Here is a 25,560-nt window from a genome sequence, read left to right as displayed (position 1 = left end):
CCTGCGAAAGGTCTTACTCCAGAGAAGCTGGGAAGGGTCCAGATTTCCCATTCGATTCTCCCTCAGAGAAGAGAGAGTGATTCTGAGAGAAGCAAACACCAGCTCAAGGAGAACATCCTCCCCTTGACTTGCTCTATTTCTGGTTCTCACTTTTGTAGGTCATGGGAACAGTTCAATCTTCTGACTTAAAAGGTTTCTTGAAGTCCTTGTTAGGCTGGAGGTAGGGGCCAGGCAGATAGTGCTATCAACAAAAGACACTCTAAGGAGGCATAATGGGGATCATTAACCTGGAACTGACTGCTCAAATGATAAAACAAGGTCCCCTATGTAGGGCGCAGAGCTCACTTGAAGCTCTTGGCACTGAAGTCATGTTTGCTGCATCTCAGCTAAGCTGGCTCATTCACATGTGGACAGGAAAAGTGACAGTTCGATTCACAAGTACTCTGTCATACAGTTTAAGTGGGGCACCTGTGCAAGGTGATGTTCATATTGAGACACCATCAAGGGACAGCTGGTCACAGGTGCTGTGTGCTCTACAGGAGCAGGGGATTGTCCTTTCTACCCCCATGGTTGAAGTGGGGAAAGGGTTGGGCTAGTAATGCCCCGGCATCCAGAAAAAGGGACCGAGATGGCAGTTCTGGTTCTGTCACTGACCAGCTGAATGGTTACCTTCTCTTGGGGCCTGAGCTTCCTTACCTAGATAATGAAGAATCTCTAAAAATCTCTCAAAGTCCCTCCAAGCTCCACCATTCTAAGATGATTCTATTTGTTTGTTCAGAAGTGCCCCTTAGGCATGGGTGCCCCCCCCCTGCCCTGCTCTTCACCCCCGTGCCATAGTCTCTTCTTTTTATACCAGAAGTTCTTAATCCGGGGACCCACATATATATTTCAAGGGATCTGTCAATTTGGATTGGAAAAAAAATTATACCATAATTTTTACTAACTTCTTTTTAAAGAAGTTATTATTATTATAGTTATTATTATTTAAATAATTTCCTTCCATTAGGAATTATTTAAAAGCCAAAACATAGGCTTCACTAGACTGCCAAAAGGGTCCAAGACACAATTCACAATCTCTGATTTCTAACTTTCTTTCTGATGTCATCAGTTCTCATAAAGACTTCAAAATTATCTCTGTATATTCTCAAACCCTCTTCTGTCTCCTGAGCTCCACTCTTCCAACACTACATGGCTTCTGGCCACTTTCACTTGGATATCCCCTAGACACCTCCAATTCAATGTAGCCCAAATGGAATTCATTCACTTTCTAACTCACTAGCTCAACTTGTCTCTCTTCCAAACTTCTCTATCATCCCTGAGGATATGAGCATCCTTTTAGTCACCCAGGTTTATAAGCCTGGAATCATCATGATGAATCTCCTCATTCCCTCGCCTGCCATATTGTCACTTTCAACATCTTAAAGATTCTACCTCTCTAGGTTGGTTTGCCCACATCCTCCTCTCCACTGCACAGTCACCACCCTAGTTCAAGCCTCTGTTCCTTGTCCTTTGGCCTACTGCAACAAGCTTGGTGGGCCGGCACAGAACATGGGACCTCTGGATTCTTTTCCAAAGCATGTGAAGAACCCCCTCTCTAGTCTAGTCCATACAGTTCATTTGGGTGTTTCCTAAAGGAAAGGTCTGATAATCTCGCTACTCCCCTGCTCAAGATGCTTCTGTGGCTCCCTATGATATGCAAGATAAAATAGAAACTGCAGTTTTGTATTGAAAGTTCTTCTCAGTTTGCCATCAACCTTTATTTTCCCTCATGTACTTTCAGCCAGTGACCTATATATGGGCGTATCTCCTGGGCTGTTTCCCATGCCTTGAAATGCTCTCACCTCCACCTACTGCAATCCCTCCCCTTCAAGGCTAAACTCCAGTTGCTGCCTCCTCTAAGAATCCTTCCCTGATCCAAGTATCCTCAGTTACTCTGTATTTATTTTGCATTTCAATGTCATGATGATCCTCTAGGCAGGGGCCGGAGTTGCTCCTACTTAGAACCTCAGGGGCAGAGCAGAACAAGTCCACTCTTCCATGGAAGATCCCTTCAACTGAATCCCATTGACCCTAAGACTTTTCTTCTTCAGGCTTGAACCTGGGCTCTAGTTCCAGCTCTGACGTTATCTACCATAGTTCAGAAAGGCTTAATAATAGTGGTGGCCATGGGAAACTGCAGCTGTTTGATACTGTCCAATCATCAGGGAAGATGGAGTCTGAGTGAGAGATCTGTAGGGGTAGGGCTAGGGTCTGCCACAGATCTGCTGAATGATGTCTTCGTCTATAGCCGAGGTCACTGGGGAAGGGCTCAGGAAAAAAATAGGTATGACTGGGACCCTGGGGTCTCAAATTCAGCCACCAGGCCTTTTTAAGCAAAGTGATTAAATCTTAGAAGTCCTAAAGAAATGTGAGCTACCATTTACAATTTTGCCTGTCACCAAGTTGATAGTCACTCTTAAGTCATCCTGCACTGAGTACTAAGAGATGCCACCATTAATACCAAATTACTACTAGAATTCACAGCTAGCTAGCTGTCAACTGAAACAAGGCTGGCTTCTTCCAGTCTTCACTGTGAAAGGGGCAGAAATGCTCGATGTCTTTAAAGTTCTAAATATTCTATTCCAATACTACTCAGTTACTTTGAAACCAAAATGATGTATGTGTTCATCCGAATGAGGGCTGAAGCCTGGGAGCTACTTCTGAGTTAAGGGGAGCTGCTTCGCAGAGCCAGCCAAATTGCTAGAGAATCCATGTTTCTGGTTTCTGAGGCCCAAGTGCTGGAAACAAGGAAGGGAGAGCTGAGCAGTCACAGGGTTGCCTTCTCAGGCAGAAAAGCTGAGCGCCCCCCCCCCAATTACCATACAGCTGTCTTTCACGCTGCCCCTCAGGGCACAGGGAAAGGGAAAGAGGAGCTGCCCATAGGCCTCCTCCGGCTGAAGGGTGGACCAGCCAAACTGTAAGCAGTGAAGGGTTTCAGGCTCCTGTATGTACCGGGCATAGAAGAAATCAACGGGGTGAACAGATTCCCTTCCAAACAGCTGCAGACTGCTCCATTCCCACCACCTCAGCTCTAAAATTGGGGCTTTTGCCTTTAACTGGAGTCTCCCAGGTCAAACTCGGTAGCAACAACAGCAGAGGCTATTACTGGAGTGATGGGCAAAAGCAAAGCGAAGTGAAGCAAAGCACCATCTGAGGTGCTGGAAGACCCAGGAAGTGGTTCCCAAAATACTATGACTTTCCACCTGAGAGTGATCCCGATACCCCCAGACTTACAGGGGAGAGCTTCCAGTTCTTCTCCTAAGACACGGCTGAGGGTGCTTTGGAGGAATCAAGGGGCTCACAGGGCAAGGCCCTCGTTTCAATGATTTGCCCATGGGCCATTTGGATTCAGATCTACTGCCTCCAAGATGCAACGATCTTTCCACTACAGCGCCTGGCAGAGAAGCAAGGCCTTAATAAATGCTCTTTATTGAGCATGCTGGGCTGAGGCCCCATACAAAGGCAAACTGGTCTTCCAGATGCTGCCCAATAGAAAGAACTGGGCTGTGTACCAGGGAGCCAGCATCACTGTGATCCGAACGAACAGGCCTCTGAGACATGAGATCACAGAGCTGCAAGGGGCCTGGGAGCTCAGAAAGCTGAGCCCAACCCCCTCACTTTAGAGATGAGGATGAGTGATCTGAACCCAAGTCCTCCGACTTCAAACCTGGCACTTCTCATTGCACCAGCCACCATCCAAGCCTTCCTAATCTGATTTTACTCCTAGTCTTTTCCTTTCTTTCAGGACTTGGGCTGCAGAGAGCTTTCTATTCTGTCTGGCAGACCATAATGAAATCACTTCAGTCATAAAGATAAACCAAAAAAAGGTCCAACTCAAATCATTCACTCAGCAAACATACACTGCCTACCTAGCCTGTATCACTAACAGACTTTTAAACCAACTGACAAAAGGGCACCAAGGTGGCCACTAGTTTCTCACTACCCATATTCACCCTTCTCCTTCGGTGTCAGAGGACTAGACACATATGGATTTTATTTTCAGATTGGACATCCCCCTTTCAACCTACCCTCTCCCCCTCCTCCCAATGTGGGAGGGGATGTTTCATTCTGAGAAGACAAAGGCCGAGAACAAATAAGACTTTTATAAAAAAAAAATAAAGGGGACAGAAGGTGACCATGGCCCTGTTTACTGGATCTTGAAATCCCAAGCCTTCTGCAAGCCCAACTAGCTTGAAACAGGCAGCTTGTTTCAAACGGGTTACTTTACACAGCACGAACTCTGACAACTCATTGCCCTTTCAACGTGGTACAACCTGAAAAAAGAGCTTCGGAAGGGTTTGGATAAATTTACTGATGATGGTATCATCCCAGGAATGCTGGGGCCCTTCTGGATACACATATGAAGCTGATGTCATGAAAGGGCAACCATCTTCACCCACAACACATTTCTTGATTGTGTTGATGAATCTGACTTAACCCAGGATAGAGGATGCTGTTAGCTTAGGATTCAGTGAGTGCTCTCTTGGGTCATGCCTCTGGAAAATACTGGCCTTGCAAATAAAGACTTAATGATAACCTCTGTTCCCTAGAAACACTTCCCTCTCCTCCTCCTTCTTTTCCATAATTGTTTTCTCACTAAGCTCTCAGCCCATACTGTGTCCCCCCCCCCAGACTATTGGTGGCACACTAATAATGATAATAGAAAAGAGGTTTCCTAGTGGATGTGTTCCCAAAGTGGACTACAAAATCTTTTCCCCAAAATTAATCTTTACAAATGTAAATTCACTTAGCTTTTAAGAAATACATATTAATATTGTTTAAACTTAAGATATAGGCCAAATTTTAAGTGACTGGAGCTTCAAACTGTATAGTAAGAATATGAAATCTGTGAAAGTGTTTTTTTAGAAAAAAGGTCTGAAACTAGTTCTCAAGGGGTCGTGAATTCTTGCCAATATTTTCAAAATACCAGAATACTTAACTGCTGGACAAGAACTGACAGCGATCATCTCTCCTTAGTTCTATCTTCCTAATGAATTATGGCGAAAAAATTCCCTGAATAACCATGCTTAACCTGCTGAATTAGTAATGGCTTCCTTCCACAATGACTCTACAAATACAAGCCTCAATTAGTGTTTGGCCAACAGAATATCCAAAAGCAGTAGTTTTCTGATGTGACTGTGAACTCAATGTGCAGAAAGGCCAATCAGAGAGCACTGTTTATTGCCTTCCCAGGTACCTGTCTGCGGTGTGAGGCATCTGTAACAAGGCTTTAGCAAACAGGAAGACCCTTTTTATAGAAACAAAAATGCTTGAATCTTCCCAACTGGTGCGATAAATTGAGACTTCAATCTGAAGTCGGGAAAGTAACTGAATTCAAACCAAACCTCCTTTCATCGGCCCCCTTTCTGGAAAGTGCTTAATCCTGAAGGTCTCTAAATAAAGTGCTAGAGGGGATTATTATGCACCAGCACAAAGCACAGGGTTTTAAGAGAGCACCTGCACAGCCCCGAGGGGACAGCAGCCCTTCCACAGCCTTTCTGCCAGGGCTGCCACCGGGCGCTAGGCACTCAAGTGAAGCCCGATGCAGGGCAGTCACATGGCATTTCTTGACCACCACTGGGAAGCCTGCAGTGTCCCTTTAGTCCAATTTCTCCCATTGGCAGAGAACGCTCCTGTTTTCCAGTTGAGAACACAGGCACAAAACAGATGGAATGTAGGTACAAGACACTATTTTGAAAGGTTCCCTATTCCTGTTTCCCCACGCCCAAAGCCAGCACAGGTATTTCTGTGTTAAGTTCAAGAGAGGCTTTTTGAGGGGGAAGGCCGAGTCAGCACAGGCATTTTGCAACGGCTTCAACAGTGGACGTTTTAAAAATATATGCCTACAGTTAGACTTCCCCGAGGAAGGGATGAAAACCCCATGGTCATGATTACTGAGCCATGTAGCAGTACAGCCTCAAGATTCCCAGATTTGGGGACTGGGAGTGCCTACTACTAGGGGGAATAGAGCTCAGAGAGAAGATAGGTAGGTGTGGCCAGTCTGGGTTTTGACCCAGTGATTGTGGCTTTCACAGGGTTTAGAAGAAAGGTCTAATGTGCACTAAGGAAGAAAGGCACATTTCAGACAAAAGAGAACACTGCACCATACTCAGAAAAATAAAGGATAAACAAAAAGACAGTCATGTGTGTTTACCGAAGGCCAGTAAGAACTACAATTCTTCATAGGATCTAGCTCCTTAATTTATCCACTCTCCTTTTGAAAATATCAGAATCATGGGATTCAAAGTAGCTGAGACATGAAATGATTAAAGCAGGAAAAAGGATGTGGCTTCCAGAAAGAGTAGATTCTGGGACTGAGCCAGAGTCAGAAACAGACAGAGCCATGGGGGAGGGGGTGGGAAAAGGGAGAAAAGGGGATTGGAAGAGCTGAATAATTAGAAAGGGAAAATATGAGTGAACTTAATGTCCCTTGAAAAGTTAACTTATAAATGAGAAGTCATGAAAAAATTCAAGTGCTTGAATTTAGGAAACAAAATATGCCTTTAATGAGAAGTTAGTTTCCAATCAATTATGGTAATGAGGCTTGTGTTCAATTCAATAAATTATAACCAGAGTGTTTTGTTTTTTTAAGTTAACATAGGAAGTTATAGCTTGGAAGAGTCAGCTGTGGGGTGAGAGAACTCCCCACTGATATATAAAGGAACAAATGTCTGAGGTAACCTGAAGCTAGGAGAATCTGTGGGGACAGATGGAAGAGAGGGATGAAGCTTCTTTACTAGTTAGCAGCAAGTAGAAGTGGGAGGAGTAAATAGCATGTCCTGAACAAAAGTATGAAGGGAAACCAGGACCGGAAAGGGAAAGAAAGGTCACTGAGCCAACAGTCCAGGAAGAGGAGGAGAGAACTGGAGATTCCATTCTGAAGCCTCACAGAAATGAACAGTGATGAGGAAGTCATAAGCATCCCGAGAGAAAGAGGAAGGTGGGTCTAGAGCTGGATCTACTTACCAGGAAGGCCACCTACCTTCTCAAGATCAAGGTTAGAGAATAAAGCTGTGGGCTGTATCCAAGGAATAACTGGAAACAATTCTTTGGCATGTTCTGCCATTACAGTTCTATACCAGTTAGCTGGATAAGAAGGTGCCTGGGATAGGTGGGTCCCCAAAGCAGCCAGGAGACTTACTGCAGCAACAATAAGGTGGAGATCCCCAGGGGTTAGGGGCCTGTCATTTATTCCCTCTTGCAGTTAGTGGATCTTCAACAAACTGTAATAACCATCTTCATCACTAAAAGAAGCTAATTGAAAAGATCTTGCCCCATGTCTTTTGGGCTGGAATTTAGATTGATTGAGAATGAGTCAGCAGTAGTAAACACAAATATTTATCAGCTTGTTGGTGGGGGGGGGGCAGGGATTAACATTTCTGAATAACACTGAGCAATCTGGATAGTATGACATAACCTGAAGTATCTTAGGTGGGAGAAGAGGCAGGTCTTTTTACTTCTTAACTAAGAAAATAACAGTTCTTGCTTCATGAAATCAGCGCTGTGCGAAGCTCACTTCAAGTATCTGTCTGTACTGGAGTATGAAAAGAAGGTTCCTGCCTCATTAGCCTGCCATTTTTATTTTGAACCAGAAAGCCTGGCAGGCCCTGCATTTAAGCTGATCTAGGAAGAGAAGAAAATCCCACAGTAATTCTAATTAGATTTTGGATTATCTAGTTGTGCCCCAGCACCAAATGGCTTGAAAAGGCAACATAGCGTGGCCCAGTCCAGGAGGACCCCCCCCACGCCCCCCAAACAAGGTGGGGATGAGTTAAGGGGTGGACAGGGAAAAGAACCTGGCAGTACTGAGAGGAAAGGGCACCAAATCCGGGCAGTCTTTCTGATGGTGGGTGAAAGTGAACATCCTAGCAGCCACACTTGGGCTGGGCTACGAAAACTGAAAGTGAACGTCAGAAACCTCAGCAGGGACCAAGGGGGGTCCCTGGAACAGAATGCTGTAAGCGGAAGAAGCCGGGATCGCCGGGGTCTAGCTTCTCTGCTCACAGGCTTTCCAGGAGACCTTGGGCCAGTTATTTCCCTTCCCCGATGGCAGTTTACCATCTGGGAGGAGCTGAGCACCCCTCTTAAAAATTAAAAACAGACAAAAGATGCCGGAGCGTGGAGGCGGCAGCAGCAGGGACGCAGCGTCCCGGCCGCCAGCAGCCTCACAGCCCCCCAGACTTAGGATTCCTTTCTAAAAGTGTCCAGGTTTCTCTGGTGGGGGGGGGGGAGGGGGTCAGGACACCCCGGAAACGGAGCCCACCAGAGGGAAAGCCCCCCAAGTTCACGGCCATCCCCGCCCCCGTCCGGCAGCCCCATCCCGGGGAGGGTCAGAGACGCCTCGACCCAGGAAACCAGAGAGGGCCCACAGCAGAACCGGCTCGAGACCCTCGGCTCCCACCCCCAAACACCAGAGGAGGAAACTGAGTCGGGAGAGACTTTTGGGACCCCTCGCCCTGGGCGCAGCAGCTCCCGGGCCGGGCGGGGCTTCGGGCTCGGGAGAGGCGGCGGAGGCTGGGTCGGGCCGGCGGAGAGTAGGCCGAGGCTGGGGCCGGGGCGGGGAGGGCGGTGCCCGCGTGTGCCCAGGTCGCTGGGCTGGGGGGGGAGGGGGGAGGAGCGCGGAGCCGGCCCCGCCGAACCTACCCGGGGGCCGCCCCGCCCGCCCGGCCCGCGCTCCCGCCCCGGGCACTGACCTGTCCGGGGGCCCGGCCGCACGGGGCCGGGCCGGGCGGGGCCTACGCAGCCCCGGGGCCGGGAGCCGCCTCACGCGGCCACCGGGAGCCTCCGAGCCGGGGCCCGGGGCCGCCGCGGCGCATCCGACCCTGCGGGCCCGGCGGCCGGAGCGGGGGCAGGTCCGGGCCAGGGGACGCCGGGAACGCGGGTCCGGGCTGAGCGCCGCGCCGCTGGGAGAGGAGCGAGCGGGGAGAGGTGGCCAGCGGCGGGCGCACCAGGGCTGCAGCCGCCGCGGAGACAATGCGGTGCGTCCGGGCCCGGCTCCCGCGGCCGCCTCCGCCAGGGGGAGGAGCCGGGGGGGGAAGGAGGGGCGGGGGCGGGCCAGCGGGGGCAGCGGAGAGGGAGGGGTTCGGGGTTCGGAGCAGCGCGAGGCTGCGGGGGAGGCGGAGAGGAGGGACTGCAGAGAAGAGCTAGGCTGCGGGGTGGGGGAGGAGCTACAGGGAGAGGGGAGGAAAAGGAGGAGGAATGGAAGGTGGGTGAGAGGAGAGGAGGAGCTAAGTGGGTGGGTGGCAAGAATGCGGAGGAGGAGCAGGAGCCAAGGAAAGGAAAGAGGGGAAAAGAGGGGAGGAGGGAGACAAGAGGGAGGGAGCAGGGAAGGGGAAAAGGGGGGGGGCAGGAAGGGAAGGAGCGAGGGAGCAGAGGAGGAGACGGGGGAAGGGGGAGCAGGGAAGGTGCAAGGGAAGCCTAGGAGGGGAGGCCTGTTAGGTGGTGGAGAGGGAGAAAAGAAGGGAGAGAAGCGAAAAGCCTGGCCTCTGGAGGCGTAAAGCCTATCTTGCCCCTCATTTCAGAGAGGGACACCCAGGGCTCTTTGCAAAGACTAGGAGGAGTCTGACGGGGGAGGAGAACGCCCGAGGAGAGGGCTGGGAAGGAAACCGAGAAAGTCGTGGAAGAGCAAGTAAGAGAGCCGAAGATGCCAGTATAGAAATCTAAATGCCTGCAGAGGGGGCATCTCTGGACTGGGCTGTGACACGTATTAGCTGTGTCACCTTGGGCAAGTCTCTTGGTCTCTCCGAGCCGAGAAAGGCTCCTTCCTTCGTAAACTGGGAGTCCCTATCCTTTGTAATTACGCACCTTCTGGGGGGAATCGTGAGGAAAGTGTTTTTTTTGGGTGCCACGTGAGCTGAGCTCCCGAGGCCTGAACGAGAAGAATCCACACAGTAAGGAGAGGCCTGGCACGTCTCCCTGAGGACCCCCGCCCCTCCCCAATACCCACTCCGACCTCCCGGCCAACCCCCGCGTCCCCAGAAGGGCAGGAGCAGGACTCCTGCATTCCATGAGAGGTTTTGTCCGCAGCTGCCCCAGAAAGCAGCTTCCCCAGCCCCCGGCTCGGGTTTCTGCTCTCCGTAGAGAGCTAGGTTAGAACACTACTTGTCTGTGAAGCTCTTAGAGAGCCGGGAGAGGAAAGGGCCGGAGAGGGAGGACTGCCCCAGGGCTTGAGAGCTGGGGCCGGGGAAGGGGCTCCGAGTCCTGCTCCACCCTGGCCTTCTCTCCCAAGCTCTGCTCCAACCACACCTAGCCCGGCTCTGCATCGAAAAGCCACGAGCCATCTCCATTTTCACCGGCTGAATGCCACGGTCACAACCCACAATCACTCAACCACAGATGCTTTTTTGGAGTCGGTCATAAACATGGTCCTCGCTCAGGGCTCCAGAGAATAGAAAAGTGGGTAAGACACCCAACAGGGCTTTCCAGGAGCTCTGAGTCCCGGGCTTTAACTACAAGTTGGAGCCGCCGACTAGCTGCTTACGGAACTCGAGGTGACAGAATTGAAGCAATGCCCAAAGCGGCCTCGTTTAACAGAGGCTCACAAAAGCCAAGTGGTTTCCCAAAGCCACCCACAGAAGAAGCACAAGAGCCAGAATTTGAACCCAGGTCCTTTGACTTTAAGTCCCGAGATCTTGCCGCTCCCTTACAGGTGCCAAAGTTAGTGATTTTGTTTTCCTAACTTCCCCACACATTTTTTCCTGTGCTTTTGTTTGCTTGCTTTTTGTTCCTCTTTCCCTCCTTGACTTTCCCTCTCACCCCTTTTCCCTCTCTGACCCAGCCCCATCCGAATACCTTATTTTCCTCATCACAACTCTCTCAGGATGGTGAGGGGGCTAGAAATACCCAGTTCCCATTTTTCTCAATTCCTTACTTCCCTTTCGCCACCATTACATTAGCTAGAAGTCCTAGAGGACAGGGGTTCTTTCTGATTTTTGCCTTTTTTTTTGGTATCCCTATCCCGATGCTTGGCACATACTAAATAAACACTTAATTCCTCTGTGTTAGCACCACTCCCTTTTCTTAGCGCTTCTGGTCCAGAGCACCTGACTTAGCTCTTCTTTATGCATTGTCATATTTTTATCAGATTTAGAAACCTCGGTTCAAAACCCAGGGTGCGCTGCTTCCTCCCTTTCTTTGGCCAGCTACTGTTGTCCCTCCTCTCGGGGCCTTTCATTCCTTCCTTTTTAAAGAGAATGGGCTGGTCCAGATGACCTCTGGGCTCCTCCCAGCTCGCAATCCTCTCGGATTGTTGCTCTCAGTGTCTAATGCTATTCTCTTTAGGATTATGAGCTTCCTGAAAAAATTGATCATGTCCTCAGCTTCTAGTGCCTGCCACATGTTTGCAGAGTATCAGACACATGAAATGCTTGGCGTTTTTCTTTCTTTTGTGTTGATTTGACTTGATTCCCGCAATTCAATTCAACAAACAGCTATTAAGACTCAGATATGGACCAGGCCCTGTGCAAGGAGCTAGGGAGAGTTTTAAGGAAGGATGGTCCCTGCCTTGAAGAAGCTTACATTCACTCGTTTGGCAAAATCTCTCAGGAGAGGTCTGTCTGTCTGTCTCTCTGTATATTTTAATTGATAGCTTTTGTTTTTGCATTGCCTAGATTTCCCCCTCCTATTCCTCTGTCTCTCCTGGAAAGCCACATCCCCTGTAACAAAGAATTCTCAGGTTATATTTAATGACAAGATGGATGTGGATCGAATGGTAATAGCTGGATTTGTAGATAACTGAACAACCATAACTGGAGAACATTGATCAGTCGACTGATGGCAATAAGATGTCTCTCTAAAGTTATGCCACAGGGACCTGTCCTTTGCTTCTTCCTATAAGTGCATTCAAATTGTTGATTAAAAAAAGTTGAAAGAAGCCATGCCTGGATTTTCAAATGATGAAGCTGGAAGGAAAAGCTAGTACCTTAAATGCCAGAATCAAGGTTTTAGAATATAAGAGGTTGGAGAGAACCTCCCTGTTTCCTCAGCTGGTAGCATCTACCATGCATGGTTTTGTGAAGATCAAGTGAGTTAACATGTAAAATACTTTGCAAACTTAAAAATGCTACTTTAGGTAACAGCTATTACTACCATTTAACAATAAGAAAAAAAGATGATATTTCAATGGGAACATGTTTGGAATCCTGCTCTATGAAAGTCCTGTTCTGGTGCCTCACTGTGGAAGGGACCTCAGAGACCATCCTGTCTAACTCCCTCATTTTACAGATGAGGATTTGAACTGAGACCCTGGGGCTCCAGAGCCAGCAGAATTTAGGCTCTGGCAGGTTCCACCAAGCTGGAGAGGCTTCAAGTACAGTCCTGGTGACAGACTGTTGGCTGTCTGAGGACCAGCCTCACTAAGTGGGGAGAGGCTCATTGCTGGCTGCTAGGTGATGGATTTGGGGGCCATGGCAACCAGTGAAACAGCTAAAAATGCCAAACAGCTCTTGATCCTCGGCAGCCCCCTCCCTTCTGCTTCCACAGTCATGATGGCAGAGTGCTGGAAAAGGCAGCAGAGGATGCTAAGAACACTTAGACTGTCTACAAAGATTAATTGGGCTGTTGGTGCTCAATGGGGAAGCTTTGTCCAATGACCAACCAGTTGACACACTGCTTTGGGAACTGAACCACAGCCATCTTGACATTTTTGTTGTAAATGAAACCAGAAAACATAAAGAAAATGCAGCTAGCTGAGGGGCAGCTCATACATTCTTTCTGAAGAGATGAATAAAAGAGTTTGATGAGAGGCTTCCATTCTGCAACCATAGGTGAAGAAGAAATAGTTTCGCAGGATCCTTGGTCACCTCATCTTGTAATGCTTACAATCACTTTGAGTAAAAAATTACTCTGAAGAAATCTGGCCCTATCTGTTGCAAGGAATGAAGAAGTGGAGAAACTCCCTGAAGAACTTGATTAGATGCTCCACACCAAGCCAAATTACACTTTGATACTCAGCAACTTTGAGCCAAAGGATGGCAAGATTAATGCTGGAAAAACATGTCTGGGAATTGAGGAATGAAAAAGGCCAAAGTTTTGCATGCTGCTCAGAAAGCTCACATCTACATCAAAATATTTTCTTTCAAGAAGAGCATTAAAAACTCCTAGATGCATAAGCACAGAACTTTGGAAATGACTATGTCACAGAGGTTGCAAAAGAACTGACTACTAAAGTGGCAGTCATTCCAGAATCCTCTGTAAGTAGTCAGGTCACTGACTACTAGGAATAAAGGTCCAAGAAAAAAACAAATTAAAAGAAAGGATAAAGATGAGAAGATGCTGGGTATTACGACATCATTTCAAATTTTACCTTTTAAAACAAGCTCTGGAAAAAAATGGGAAATGGGTCACAGTTTCTATCATTTGTTCAATGGTGTTTTGTTGTTGTTCAGTCATTTTCAGTCATGTGTAACCCCATTTGGGGTTTTCTTGGCAAAGATACCGCAGTGGTTTGCCAATTCTTTCTCCAGCTCATTTTACAGATGAGGAAACTGAGGTAAACTGGGTTAAGTGACTTGCTCAGGATCACACAGCTGTAAGTGTCTGAGGCCAGATCTGAACTCAGGAAGATGAGTCCTCCTGATTCCAGGCCTGGCGCTCTATCCACTTTGCCACCTAGCTGCCCCATATTTTAATTAGTTCAAAATAGTTGCCACAGTGAGGAGACTGACACTATCCAGAAGCCACTTCAGCCAAAAAAGATTTAATTGAGGAGTAGGAAAACGTAGTCAAAAAATGCTGGACTTTGCAATCAGAACTGGGGCCAAGTACATTAATATGCTGTTTAACTACAAGCATTCTAATTTCACAAACATTTATCAATTGCCTATTCTGTGTAAGGCACTTTGCTAGGTACACTAAGGTTACAAAGATGCCCTCAGGGAGCTTGGGGTGAGGAACCACAACATGTTCACTAATAAACAATATACAAAGTAAAATAAGGCAAGGAGAGATCCAGAAAAGGTCATAGAGGAAAATGTGAGAAGGAAAGGAACACTTTTAGTTGGGAGGTAAAGGGGGGAAGACTTCATGGAGCTGGGATCTCGCTGGGCCATCAAGCCCTGATTAGAACACGCTTTTGGATGAGCAGCAAACTGAGTGAGTCTATGAGTGCGCACATCTTGAACCGGAGCTAAAAGGTGGGAATGAATTGAACCTAGAATTGAATAAAAGGATATAGGAAAAGATTGCATTTGGGAAATGGTGCTGAGATTTCAATAATTCCAAAGTGTTCCCCGTCACCAACCCCAGCTTTTTAACAGCAGTGTTCTCCTGGTGATGTTCTAGGATTACAAATAATAGAACACTATAATCCTAGAAAATGAAAATCCTAGGAATATCAGAGGGCAATAGAAAAATAGATGGTAGGTGAAAGTAGTCTGAGGCTGATTACCAATAATATTTTGTACCTGAGAAGTGGTATAAAATCACCAAAACAAGTTACAAGGATGGAAGGAAGGCAAAAAACAATGATCAAACATCTACTATGTACCATGCACTGCACTAAATTCTTTACAAATAATTATTTGATTTCATTTGCCCAGGTTCACCCAGCTAATAAGTGTCTGGGGCCACATTTGAAATCGGGTCTTTGCTGCCTCTAAAGCAAGGATAGGTAACAGAAGATGAACATAAAAGTATGACACAGTCCTGTAAAACTATATGAGGACAGAGAACTAAATCAAATTTATAAGGAAAAAACATTCTCCAATTGATAAATGGTCAAAGGATATAAACATATAATTTTCCGAAGAAGAAATCTAAGTTATCAAAAGCCATATGAAAAAATGTTCTAAATCACTGATAATTAGAGAAATATAAACTAAAACTACTCTGGAGTACTACATCACAAGAAAATGACAAATGCTGGATGGGATGTAAGAAACAGGAACATTAATAATACACACTGTTAGAGACTGAACTGGTCCAGTCATTCTGGAAAGCAATGCTAATTGTGCCCTAAAAGCTATTAAACTTTGTATAATTTTTCAACAAGTGATAGCGCTAATAGTTCTCTATACCCCAAAGAAACCAGAGAAAGAGGAAAAGGATCCATATATACAAAAATATCTATAGCAGCTCTTTTTATGGTGGCAAAGAATTAGAAATTGGGGAGATACCCATCATTGGGGGATGGCTGAACGAGTTATTGCATGTGGATATGATGTAATATTATTGTGCTGTAGGAAATGATGAAAGCAATGTTTTGTCATCATCATCATCAATCAATCTGAAAGAAATGTTTTGAGAAATAACTGAGAAGACTTTTATGAACCAAAAGAAAATGAAATGACCAGAAACAGGAGAACAATTTATACAAGAACAATAATATTGTAAAGACAAGTAACTTTGAAAGACTTTGAATGATACAATTCTAAAGGACTCATGGAAGAACATGCTGCCCACCTCAAGATAGCTGATAGACTAAGAGAACAGACTGAAGTATATTTCTTTCCTTCCCTCTTTCCTTCCTTTTCTCCTTCCCTCTCTCCCTCCCTCTCTTTTTTTGAGGGGGGAATTCTAGAATGGACCATTAAAGAGATGGTTGGAGAATGTCTAGAAAGGGGAGCAGTTTATCAAAAACAGGTCATGCCTTACTAACTTCATTTCCTTTTTTTGACAGGATTACTACTAGAAGAGGAGAATGCTGAAGATATAGTTCACCTAGATTTTAGCAAAACTTTTGATAAAGTATCTCATTCTTCTTGTGGGGAAGACAGATACAGATTATAGTCAATAAGATAATCAGATGGATTCAGAACTTGTTAAATGGCTGGACTCAAAGAGTACCTATTAATGGTTGAATGTCAATGGGACAGGAGGTCCCCAGTGAAGGACCTGGGGTATTTGTGCTTAGCCCTGGGTGTCTACCAATGACTTGAGTAAAGCCATGGATGGTATGCTTACTAAATTTGTAGACGGAAAAAGCTTGGATGGATAACTAACACATTACATGACTGAGTCAGGATTCAAAAAGATCTTGTCAAGCTATTGACCCCAGTTGGCTGAATCTAATAAGATGAAATTCCATAAGGATAAATAAAAAGTCTTGTACCTTGGTCCAAAAAAGCTTCATAAACATAAGAGGAGGGAGGCATAGTTAGAGAGCAGTTGTTCCGAAAAAGACCTTGGAGTTTTATTGGACCATAAACTGATTATAAGTCAGCGTTGTGTTATGGGAATAATAATAAAAAAAAGCTAATGCAATCTTGGGCTATATTAAGAGAGGCGCTGCTTCCAGGAATTCCAAGGTCATAGTTCCACTGCACTTTGCCCTCACTGAACCTTATATGTAGTATGCTGTTCAGTTGTGGGCACTACATTTTTAGGAAGGGGTTTGATAAGTGGAAGAATGTCCAAGGAGGTCCACAAGGATGGTAGAAGATTTGAGTCCATGACATATTACAATAAGTTGAGGGAATCCCAGTTTAGCCTGGAAAAGAGAAGCCTTGGGGCAACATAACTGCTGTCTTCAAATATGTGAAGGGGCTGTCATGTTGGAGAGGTACCAGACTTGTTCCATTTGGCTCCGGAGAGCAGAATCAGCAATGGGTTGAAGTTGCAAAAAGCAGATTTAAGCTTGATGTCAGGAAAACCTTCCTCCCAATTAGAGCTGTCCCAAAATAGCATGGACTGCCTTTGGAAGTGGTGATTTCTCCCTTCTTACAGGTCTTCAAGCACAACTGGATAACTATTTGTTGGGTATCTTATATTAGGGATTTCTTTGGGATAGCAGTTGGGCTGTATGGCTCTTGTGGTCCCTTCCACCTTGCAAATTCTATATTTTTTTAAAGACAACTTCAAGGATATTTGGTAACACAAAAGCAGGCAGACCAGTCAGAGCATACAAATAAAGGATAACAGATTGTCAGCATAAGTGCTGTTTTATACCCACAAAATAGGAAAAGAACTCAAGGAAGTCCTACAGTATGCTGGCCAGATCCTCTGTGGAGAATTTACAGAAGGAGAGGATGAAGAGGTGTGGGCAGACTACAGTTGGCACAGTGTGGGGAAGGCCTACACAGATGAGATCATGGAACTATAGAAGGGCTAAAATGTATTTAGGCTAAGAAGAAAATAAATTGTGCAAGTCTAGGGTCACATAATTACAGAATTTCTGAGTTGGAAGGGACCACAGCAGAATCTGGGCTGGGATATACTTGAAAAAGAATTCTCTCTACATACTGGACAAGTGATAGTCCAGCTTTTGTGTGAAGTACTCTAACAAGGGTCAATCTACCACTAAAGAGGCAACCTAACCCACTTTTAGTTATTTCTTTCTTTTTTGTTTTTGTTTTTTTTGGTGAGGCAATTGGGGTCAAAGTGACTTGCCCAGGGTCACACAGCTAGTAAGTGTTAAGTGGCTGAGGCTGGATCTGAACTCAGGTCCTCCTGAATCCAGGGCCAGTGCTCTATCCACTGCACCACCTAGCTGCCCCATAATTTTATTTTATTTTTTTTGTTTTTGTTTAGTTATTTCTAATTGTTAGGAAACTGTTATTTACATTAAACCTAAATTTAGAGAGACTAGCCAAGATGGCAGATTAGGAGGAACCAGTACATTCTAACTCCATTTGCTACCTCCACTGCTCCAATTTCTCAGACAAGACATAGGGTACCAGATTGATGATTTATGATTGGGAAATTCAAGGAAAATCATCATAAATAATTTTTCAGACTATATTGGTATAAAGACTATAGACAATGGGGGAGGAGGAGGATGTCTAGCCAGGAAGTCATACACAGTCTTTCAGCATGCTAACTGAACTAGGACTGCACTTGTTTACGAGACCAAGAAGAGGTCTCAGATCTAGCATAGAGTGATCTAGCACTGTGAAGGGAGCAGAAACAGGCACCAACTGGCAGCTCTTTCATTTGTGCCCAGAGCACCCCAGAGCAGGGAGACAGATCCAGTAAGTACTGAGGAGATGATTGTGGGTAAGGGTGACATTCCAGGGCATAGTGTGGTCAAAACCTGAGGCTGGGATCTGGGCAAAGGGTGGAAACTGAATCTGACAGCAACTGTGTAGCTCCAACCCAGGAGTAGGATCTTAGATCCAGCACCCACCTCACTCTGCAGTCTACAAACAGAGCAAGAGGTTCAAATCAAGGGGGAAATTGTAGTTCTGTCACTCTAAACCTTCAGATCCTTCCAATTAGTTGACAATGGCTGGGACTAGTAGCAGTCTACTAGAGCTCCAACCAGGGGAAAGTCCACAGTGGTGTTGTATAGACCTAAGCCAGAGTTAGGAGCTTGCAAAGTTCAGATTAAGAGGGTAGCAATCAGACTGCTCTGGATCAGCAAGCATTTTATAAGTCAATAAGCATTTATTAAGCACTTGCTATATATGATAAACACTATGCTAAGCACTGAAAGCTTACAGATGTCCAGTCTGAGCCACCTATGAGAGCCTTGAATACCCAGAGAAACTGAAGTGTCAGGACCAAACAAAAGCCCAAGCATTTCTTCCAGAAGTACACAGAAACTGGCACTAACACAAAGTCCCAATTCAAAAAGTAAGTCTGGAGGAATGATTTTTCAGAAAAGAGAATCCTACCCTAAAAAGCTATTATGATGACAGGAACACTCAAAACACAAACCCAGAAGAGTGGCGCCAAAATACTTATGAGTAAAGCTTCAGAGAAAAATTACACTTGAACATAAATCCAACTAGAATTCCTACAAAAAAATGAACGAGTTTTAAAAAGTTAATGATTTAAATTTTAAATGAGAGTACTAGAGGACAAATGAGGGGAAAAAATGAGAGATAGGGGAAAGATTTGTAAGGAGAATTAACAGCTTAGTATAGGAGGTACAAAATATGACCCAGGGCAGCTAGGTGGCGCAGTAGATAAAGCACTGGCCCTGGATTCAGGAGGACCTGAGTTCAAATCTGGCCTCAGACACTTGAAACTTACTAGCTGTGTGATCCTGGGCAAGTCACTTAACCCTGATTGCCCTGCAAAACAAAACAAAACAAAACAACACAAACAAAAAATATGACCCAAACAACAGATTCCTTGAAAATCAGAACAGATCAAACAGAAGTTAATCATTAGACTACCTAAAAGCCATGAACACTTCCCAGCCCATCCCACCTCTACCGAAATACACCCACACCAAAGCCTAGACATAATATTTTTAGAAATTATGAAAGAAAATTGTCCACAGCTTCCAGGTAACAAAACAAAACGGAAACTACATGCAACCAAAAACAAAGAATTCATGTACTAAGGAGCCACAATCAGAATCACAGAAGATTTAGCAGCCACTATTATAAAGGAGCTTGCCTGGCAAAACTGAGTATAATTCTACAGGGGGAAAAGGACCTTTAATGAAAGAGTGGAATCCAAGTATTCCTGATAAAAGACCATAGCTTAGTAGAAACTTTGAAATATGTTATGCTTCAAGAGACCACAGACAATGAATTAATATCAGCACTTAACGTATATGCACTGAATGGCATAGCATCTGCATTAAAAAAAATTAAAAACTTGAAAGTTAAATAAGTTTCAAGGAGAAATAGACAGCAAAATAAAATAGGGGACCTCAATGTATCCCTTCCAGCCTAGGCAGATCTAACAAAAACAAAAATAATAATGAAGTTAAAGACCTGACCACAATTTTAGAAAAGTTAGATATGATAACCCCACAGTGAGATGAGAATAGAAAAGAGTATATCTATTTCTTGCATGGTATCTTTACAAAAACTGGCTATACAAATCTACAGACAAATATCAAAAAGCAAAAATATTAAATATCGTTTATAGATCACAACAATATGATATTGATAAAGGGTCACTGAAGCAATGATCCAAATTAATTGTAGACTAAATAACAATCCTAAGTAACTAGTAGGTCAAAGAGTAAATCAAAGAAACAATAGATAATTTCATTAATAATAATGACAGTGATGAGAATACCACCAAAATGCTGGGGATTCAGCCAGAGCAGTGCTTAGGGGAAATTTTTTAAATCACTAAACACTTTCATCAACAAAAGGGAAAGAACACCAACAAATTGGTCATGCAATTAAAAAAAAAACTAAAAAAGCAACACATTTAACAGTATCAATTAAATACCAAAATAGAAATTCTGAAAATCAAAGAAAAGATTGAAAAAATTGAAAGCATTTCCTCCCTCACATACAAAAGCAAAACCTGTGGAACAAATAAATAAAATAAGGAGCTGTTTTTTCAGAGAAAAACCAATTAAAAAAACAAAATAGAGGGCGCAGCTAGGTGGTGCAGTGGATAAAGAACCAGCTCTGGAGGCAGGAGTACCTGAGTTCAAATCCAGCCTCAGACACTTGACATTTACTAGCTGTGTGACCCTGGGCAAGTCACTTAACCCCCATTGCCCCGCAAAAACCCAAAACTCCAAACCCAAAACAAAATAGAAAAAAATTGATAAACCATTAGCTAATTTGTTTTTTTTTAAAAGAGGAAAACCAAAGTACCTACATCAAAGATGAAAAGGTGAATTCACAATAAAGAAAATTATTAGAATCTCTTTATGCAGTTATATGTCAATAGGACAACTTAAATGAAATAGATGAATATTTACATAAACATAAAGTATCTAGACTAACAGAATAAGAAATAAAGGCTTTAAATAATCTAATTTCAGAAAAAGAAACAGAACAAGCCATAAATGAACTTCCATCGGGGTGGGGGGAGACAAGATAGAACAAAATGGATTATAAGTAAATTTTATCAAGCATTCAAAAATTAATTAATTATAATACTATAAAAACTACTTGAAAAAAGATGGGTCCTACCAAATTCCTTCTGTGATACAAATATGGTCTTAATACGTAAACTTGGTAATGTCAGCAAGAGAAATTATAGACCAATATCCTCAATAAATATTGATGCAAAAAAATTTAAATAAAATATTAGCAATGAACCACAGTAATATAACCAGGTAGGGTTTTTACTAGAAATACAAGGTTGGTTCAATATTAGGAAAACTATACACATAACTATGTTAATACCAAGAACAATAAAATCTTGTGAGTATATGACAGGCAGGTGATGACAGCTTAAGACATAGATATTTTGGACATGGCTAATCCAGGAATTTGTTTTGCTTGATTATGCATATTTATTACAATAATTTTGTTTTGTTTTTCTCAATGGCGAGAGGAGGCGTGAAGTTTGGGAAATAGATTTTTGTTAATTGAGAAAAATTGTTTTAAAAGGATATTGAAAAAACCCCTGAAATTCACCTCTCTGTAACATGTACCCCCTAATTCTGCCCCTCGGGTCAAACAAAACAAGACTACTCCCTCTTCCACAGGAAAGTCCTTCAAATCTCCAAGTGATTTTTTCTCTAGGCTAATCATGGATCCAAGGCTCTTCATCAACCTGGTTGCCAGGCTTAACAAGAGAGCCAGCTTGAAATAGTAGGTAAGTTGATCACATGCTTACTTACCCTGACAAAGGTAGGTAATGAGCCCATTCTATCCTAGTCAGACCACGCCTGGTGCAGATGAGACTGACTATTTGACCAGGAGTATTTTTTCCACTTATTCCCTCTAAATTCTTGAGCAATCCCTCCCATTTTCTGAGCCTCAGTCTGTAGAATGAGGGGGTTGGATTAAATGATCTTTAAAGTCTCATATACTTTTGATAATTTATGAACTTCCAAGCATCACATTTTTTTTTTTTTAAGTGAGGCAATTGGGGTTAAGTGACTTGCCCAGGGTCACACAGCTAGTAAGTGTTAAGTGTCTGAGGCCGGATTTGAACTCAGGTACTCCTGACTCCAGGGCCGGTGCTCTATCCACTGTGCCATCTAGCTGCCCCCAAGCATCACATTTTAATCAGGACACTGACAAACTAGAGCATGTTCAGAGAAGGGGGGACCAAGATGTGTAGATGGCGGCTGGGTATAACATGTGGGATGCACATGAAACCATACAAAGCTGAGGAACAGCTAAGGAAACCAGTGGTTTTTAGTCTGAAAAGAGACGACATAGCTGTCTTGAAATATTTGAAGGAAAATATGGAAGATTAGCTCCAGAGGAGAGAACTAGTACTAATGAGTCAAAGTTTTGTGACGGCAGATTCTGGAAAGAAGGAAGAATTTTCTGACCAGGAGAGCAGGCTGGGCTGTCTTACAAAGCAGTACACTCTTAAGTCTCTCTCTAGATGTTCAGGCAGAAGCTGGAGCACTATCTGTATGTAGGGAAATTCTGGCTGGATGGAAGGTTGGACTAGAATAGGGATTCTTAATCTTGTGTCATGGAGCTCTTTGCTAGTCTAGTAAGCCTAAGGATCCTTTCTCAGAATAATGTTTTTAAATGCATAGAATGATAGAATGTAAGATTACAAAGGAAAGCAATTATGTTGAAATAATGTATGTGTGTGTGTATATATATATATATATATAGTATGCGTATATATATATATGTATATATATACATATATATATATATATATATATATATGTATATATGTAAAAAGTTCATAGACCCTGGGTTAAAATCTCTGGGATGAACTTTCAGGTCCCTTCCTGAGTCTTTCTGGTTGTAATTTGTCATTTTCTCTCCTTTACCTGCCTCATGAATTCTTCCTCTTCCTCAACCTTTTCTTTTATTCCCTTTTTCTTTCTTTCTTACCTGAATCCCTTTTTCCTTTTTTCCCCATCTCCATGAGATATTTCCCCTTTCTTTTTCTCTGTTCATTTTCATTTTCATTCTCATTCTTTCTCTCCCTCTCCCCCTTTCCTTCCCCCTCCCTCCTTTCCTCTATTTTGAAAACCACTCAGGGCACTGGCAGAAGTGTCTTCCTGAATTATAGGTGGCTCATGATGCCACTGAACTCTGGGCCAAGACTACTCTGCAGGCAATCTGAGGAAGGCGAGAAATGAAAGCAGGAGGCTAAGGCAGTGCTACTGCCTTTCACCAGGGTGCAGGGTTCTAGCAGAGCTGCCTGACATGGAGAACATGGAAAAATCCATGTGTGCCCATTCCTGGGCAGATGGCAATACTAACAGTGGATACTAGATCCTATGTGGACACTCTAACTGGGTTGGACTCAAGTGCTCTCCTTGGCCCTAACCTGAATCCTCACCTCCCACCCCTTGTGGCTCTTAGCCATTGTCCTCATCCATGAGCTTCAGCACGAAGGCTGTCTTGCCAGGTTTGCTATTTCAAATTCTTGGACCAAATTCTCAGATTTTATGCCTATGTGGTCAAAATTATTATTGTAGCAAATATTTGATACAAAACATTCCTAAGTGGGTATATAATAACTACTGCATATTACAAAGTCCTGGAATCTCTTAAAAATATTTAGATCATGGATTTTGAGCTGAAAGGCCTTGGAAGTCACCAAGCCCAACTTTATGTCCTTTGCCCATTTCACAGATGAGGAAATGACTCCCATGGAGGTGAACTGATGGGCCAAGGTCCCCAAATTGGGATTCAAACCCACTCCACCAGAATGTCTCTCCAACGAATAACACTTTTAGGTTGCATTTTACACTCACATTAATAATTCAGGCCCCAAACACTTTCTCAATTTCTATGCATTTCAAGCAAAAGAGATGTGGGGTCTTACTTTTCAGGAGAATTAACCCCTCTCCCCACCTTAACACTTCCTCAGATACTCTAGCTACCACTGAGATGCAGAGCTCAGTGTTCAGGCTTTCCATTTGTGGCACTCATCTGTCACCTTTTTCAGACTCCCTTCTTCTGAGCCAACTAGACACTCGCCTTTCCCCCCCGTTACCTCTTTCTGTTTTTCCCTGTATCCAGACCCTATTCACCTGGTCTCCTTGCTGCTTCTAGGTGCTTTCAGTGACTACCAATTTCCCACTCACTTTGGTGCCCATGTCAGATGTCCAAGAAGTATCTGAGGAAAACTGCCTCCTCTCCCCAAGGAATCTTGCCCTCCCACTCCCCCTACCATGTGCTGGAGACTGTTGAACATCAGAGCTTGTGGTCTGGAGTGGACCAGCAGGTGGGGGAGTGAGGGTGGCTGGTTGCTGGGCTGCTGGGCTGGGCAGGGTCTCAGGCAGGCTCTTCTCCCTGGGCATTGCCTCCTTCCAGGCATCTGGACCACATTGTTGGGTCTGTCAAGGAATAGGGGAGAGGGATGGTCTCTTTAGGAGTCCCCCTGTTCCTCCCACCATATATTGGAACAATTCTGCTGAAGGTGGAACCCCAAGTATTGAGACACAGCTTTTAGGAGGGAAATTGACAAGGACTTTGAAATCCAGACTCTGTAGGCTCACAGGAGCTGTCTATTCATCAATCTCCTGTTTACCTTGCCCTGCCCCTCTTCAGATAAATGGTACCTAAGAGGCTCTTGGAATATCCAGGCAGATTCAAAACACTCAGCCCATCCAGCACCCCATCCCACAATGGGAGAAAGGCTGCCAAGCTGGGTGTGACCTGCCTGAGCTGTGGCACAGACCTTGGGGACTGGCTAACTCACCACCGGGGAAGCAGGCTGTAGCTGGAGGATGACAGCTGATGCATGCTGGAACCTGCGCTGAGGGGTATGGAGCAGGCCCTCAGAATGTCCATTCTGGGGCCCAGCCTCTGGGCTGGCTGGCTGCCCTGGCTGGCTGTGGCCAGGTTTGTGCTGATTGGCAGCAGGGCACTGCAGTGGGAGGGCAGGGACTGCTGGGCCTAGTGACATGGCATGGACTTCAGGGCTGGACTGTACGGTCACTCCTGGCAGAGCTGAGGCAAGCTGAGATTGGGACTGTGGTTGGGGCCGGGACTGTTGGGACTGCTGCTGCTGCTGCTGCTGCTGTAGAGGTGGTGGCTGTTGCTGCTGCTGGATAACAAACTGGGGTTGCAGGTGCTTTGATGGGGACTGTGGAAGGAGTTGGTGCGGCTGCAGCTGGGTATAGGCTGGTGGGGAGAAAGATTCAAGTTAGGTAGCTTGGCTCAACTCAGCCTTGGCTCCCACTGTATCCACCTCCCTGAGCCCCAACACTTCCATCCCAATTTCATACCCCCTGGCTTTCTCCACAGAACCAAAGAGCCTAGTCTGGTCGCTGACACAGCTATATTCCTGTTCTCACAGATATCCCCCCGAGATTGATAGACTGAGTTCCCTAGGTTGCCTCCTGCTCAGCCATCCTGCCCATTTTCAAGGCTCATCTCATCTCACCTCCTCCTAGTGACTGTCCTGGAATCTGGAGAGAGCTGCAAGTGCTCTCTCCCTCCTCTGAGCCCCTACAGTGCTTATTGTGTGTTTGGGACTTACCTTTTACGGCTTTGGGTGGTTGGTTGTCTTTTCACATGTGTTATGCATCTTATCTCCTCAGAGAGGAGTCCCTGCGGGCCAGCACCTTGTTATACTTCTCTGTATCCCCCCTTAATGCCTAGCACAGTTCACTAGTATACAGCAGGGTTTCAAGAAATATACTTGGGATGGCCTGTCTCCACTTCACACCCTTGCCCTGGAGCTGTTGAAGGCATTCGGTAAGCTCGAGAGGATGACCACTGCACTTTGCCTTCTTCACATCTGCCCCTCCACAGAAAGAGACTCCCAGCTAGAGAT

General features: G+C 44.9%; 1 protein-coding gene across 6 annotated transcripts in view; it reads right to left on the bottom strand.

Moving 5' to 3' along the window:
* The window catches only part of PHC2 (polyhomeotic homolog 2), a 173,285-nt gene that overhangs the window by 12,119 nt on the left and 135,606 nt on the right, over positions 1–25,560 (bottom strand). For 5 of the 6 annotated variants that reach the window (XM_043991690.1, XM_043991693.1, XM_043991692.1 and 2 more), the window contains 2 exons: positions 24,481–24,905; positions 23,950–24,115 (listed from right to left, as the gene is read on the bottom strand). In XM_043991690.1, the coding sequence (XP_043847625.1) occupies positions 23,950–24,115; positions 24,481–24,905 (591 nt within the window). Of the gene's footprint in view, positions 1–8,732; positions 8,842–23,949; positions 24,116–24,480; positions 24,906–25,560 lie in introns of those variants that run through there. The other variant, XM_043991695.1, reaches the window with a different exon arrangement.

This window comes from Dromiciops gliroides, chromosome 3, assembly GCF_019393635.1.
Source record: "Dromiciops gliroides isolate mDroGli1 chromosome 3, mDroGli1.pri, whole genome shotgun sequence".
Taxonomy (NCBI): Eukaryota; Metazoa; Chordata; class Mammalia; order Microbiotheria; family Microbiotheriidae; genus Dromiciops; species Dromiciops gliroides.
Note: the sequence above shows the minus strand (reverse complement) of the source record. Positions and strands in the feature narration are given on the sequence as shown.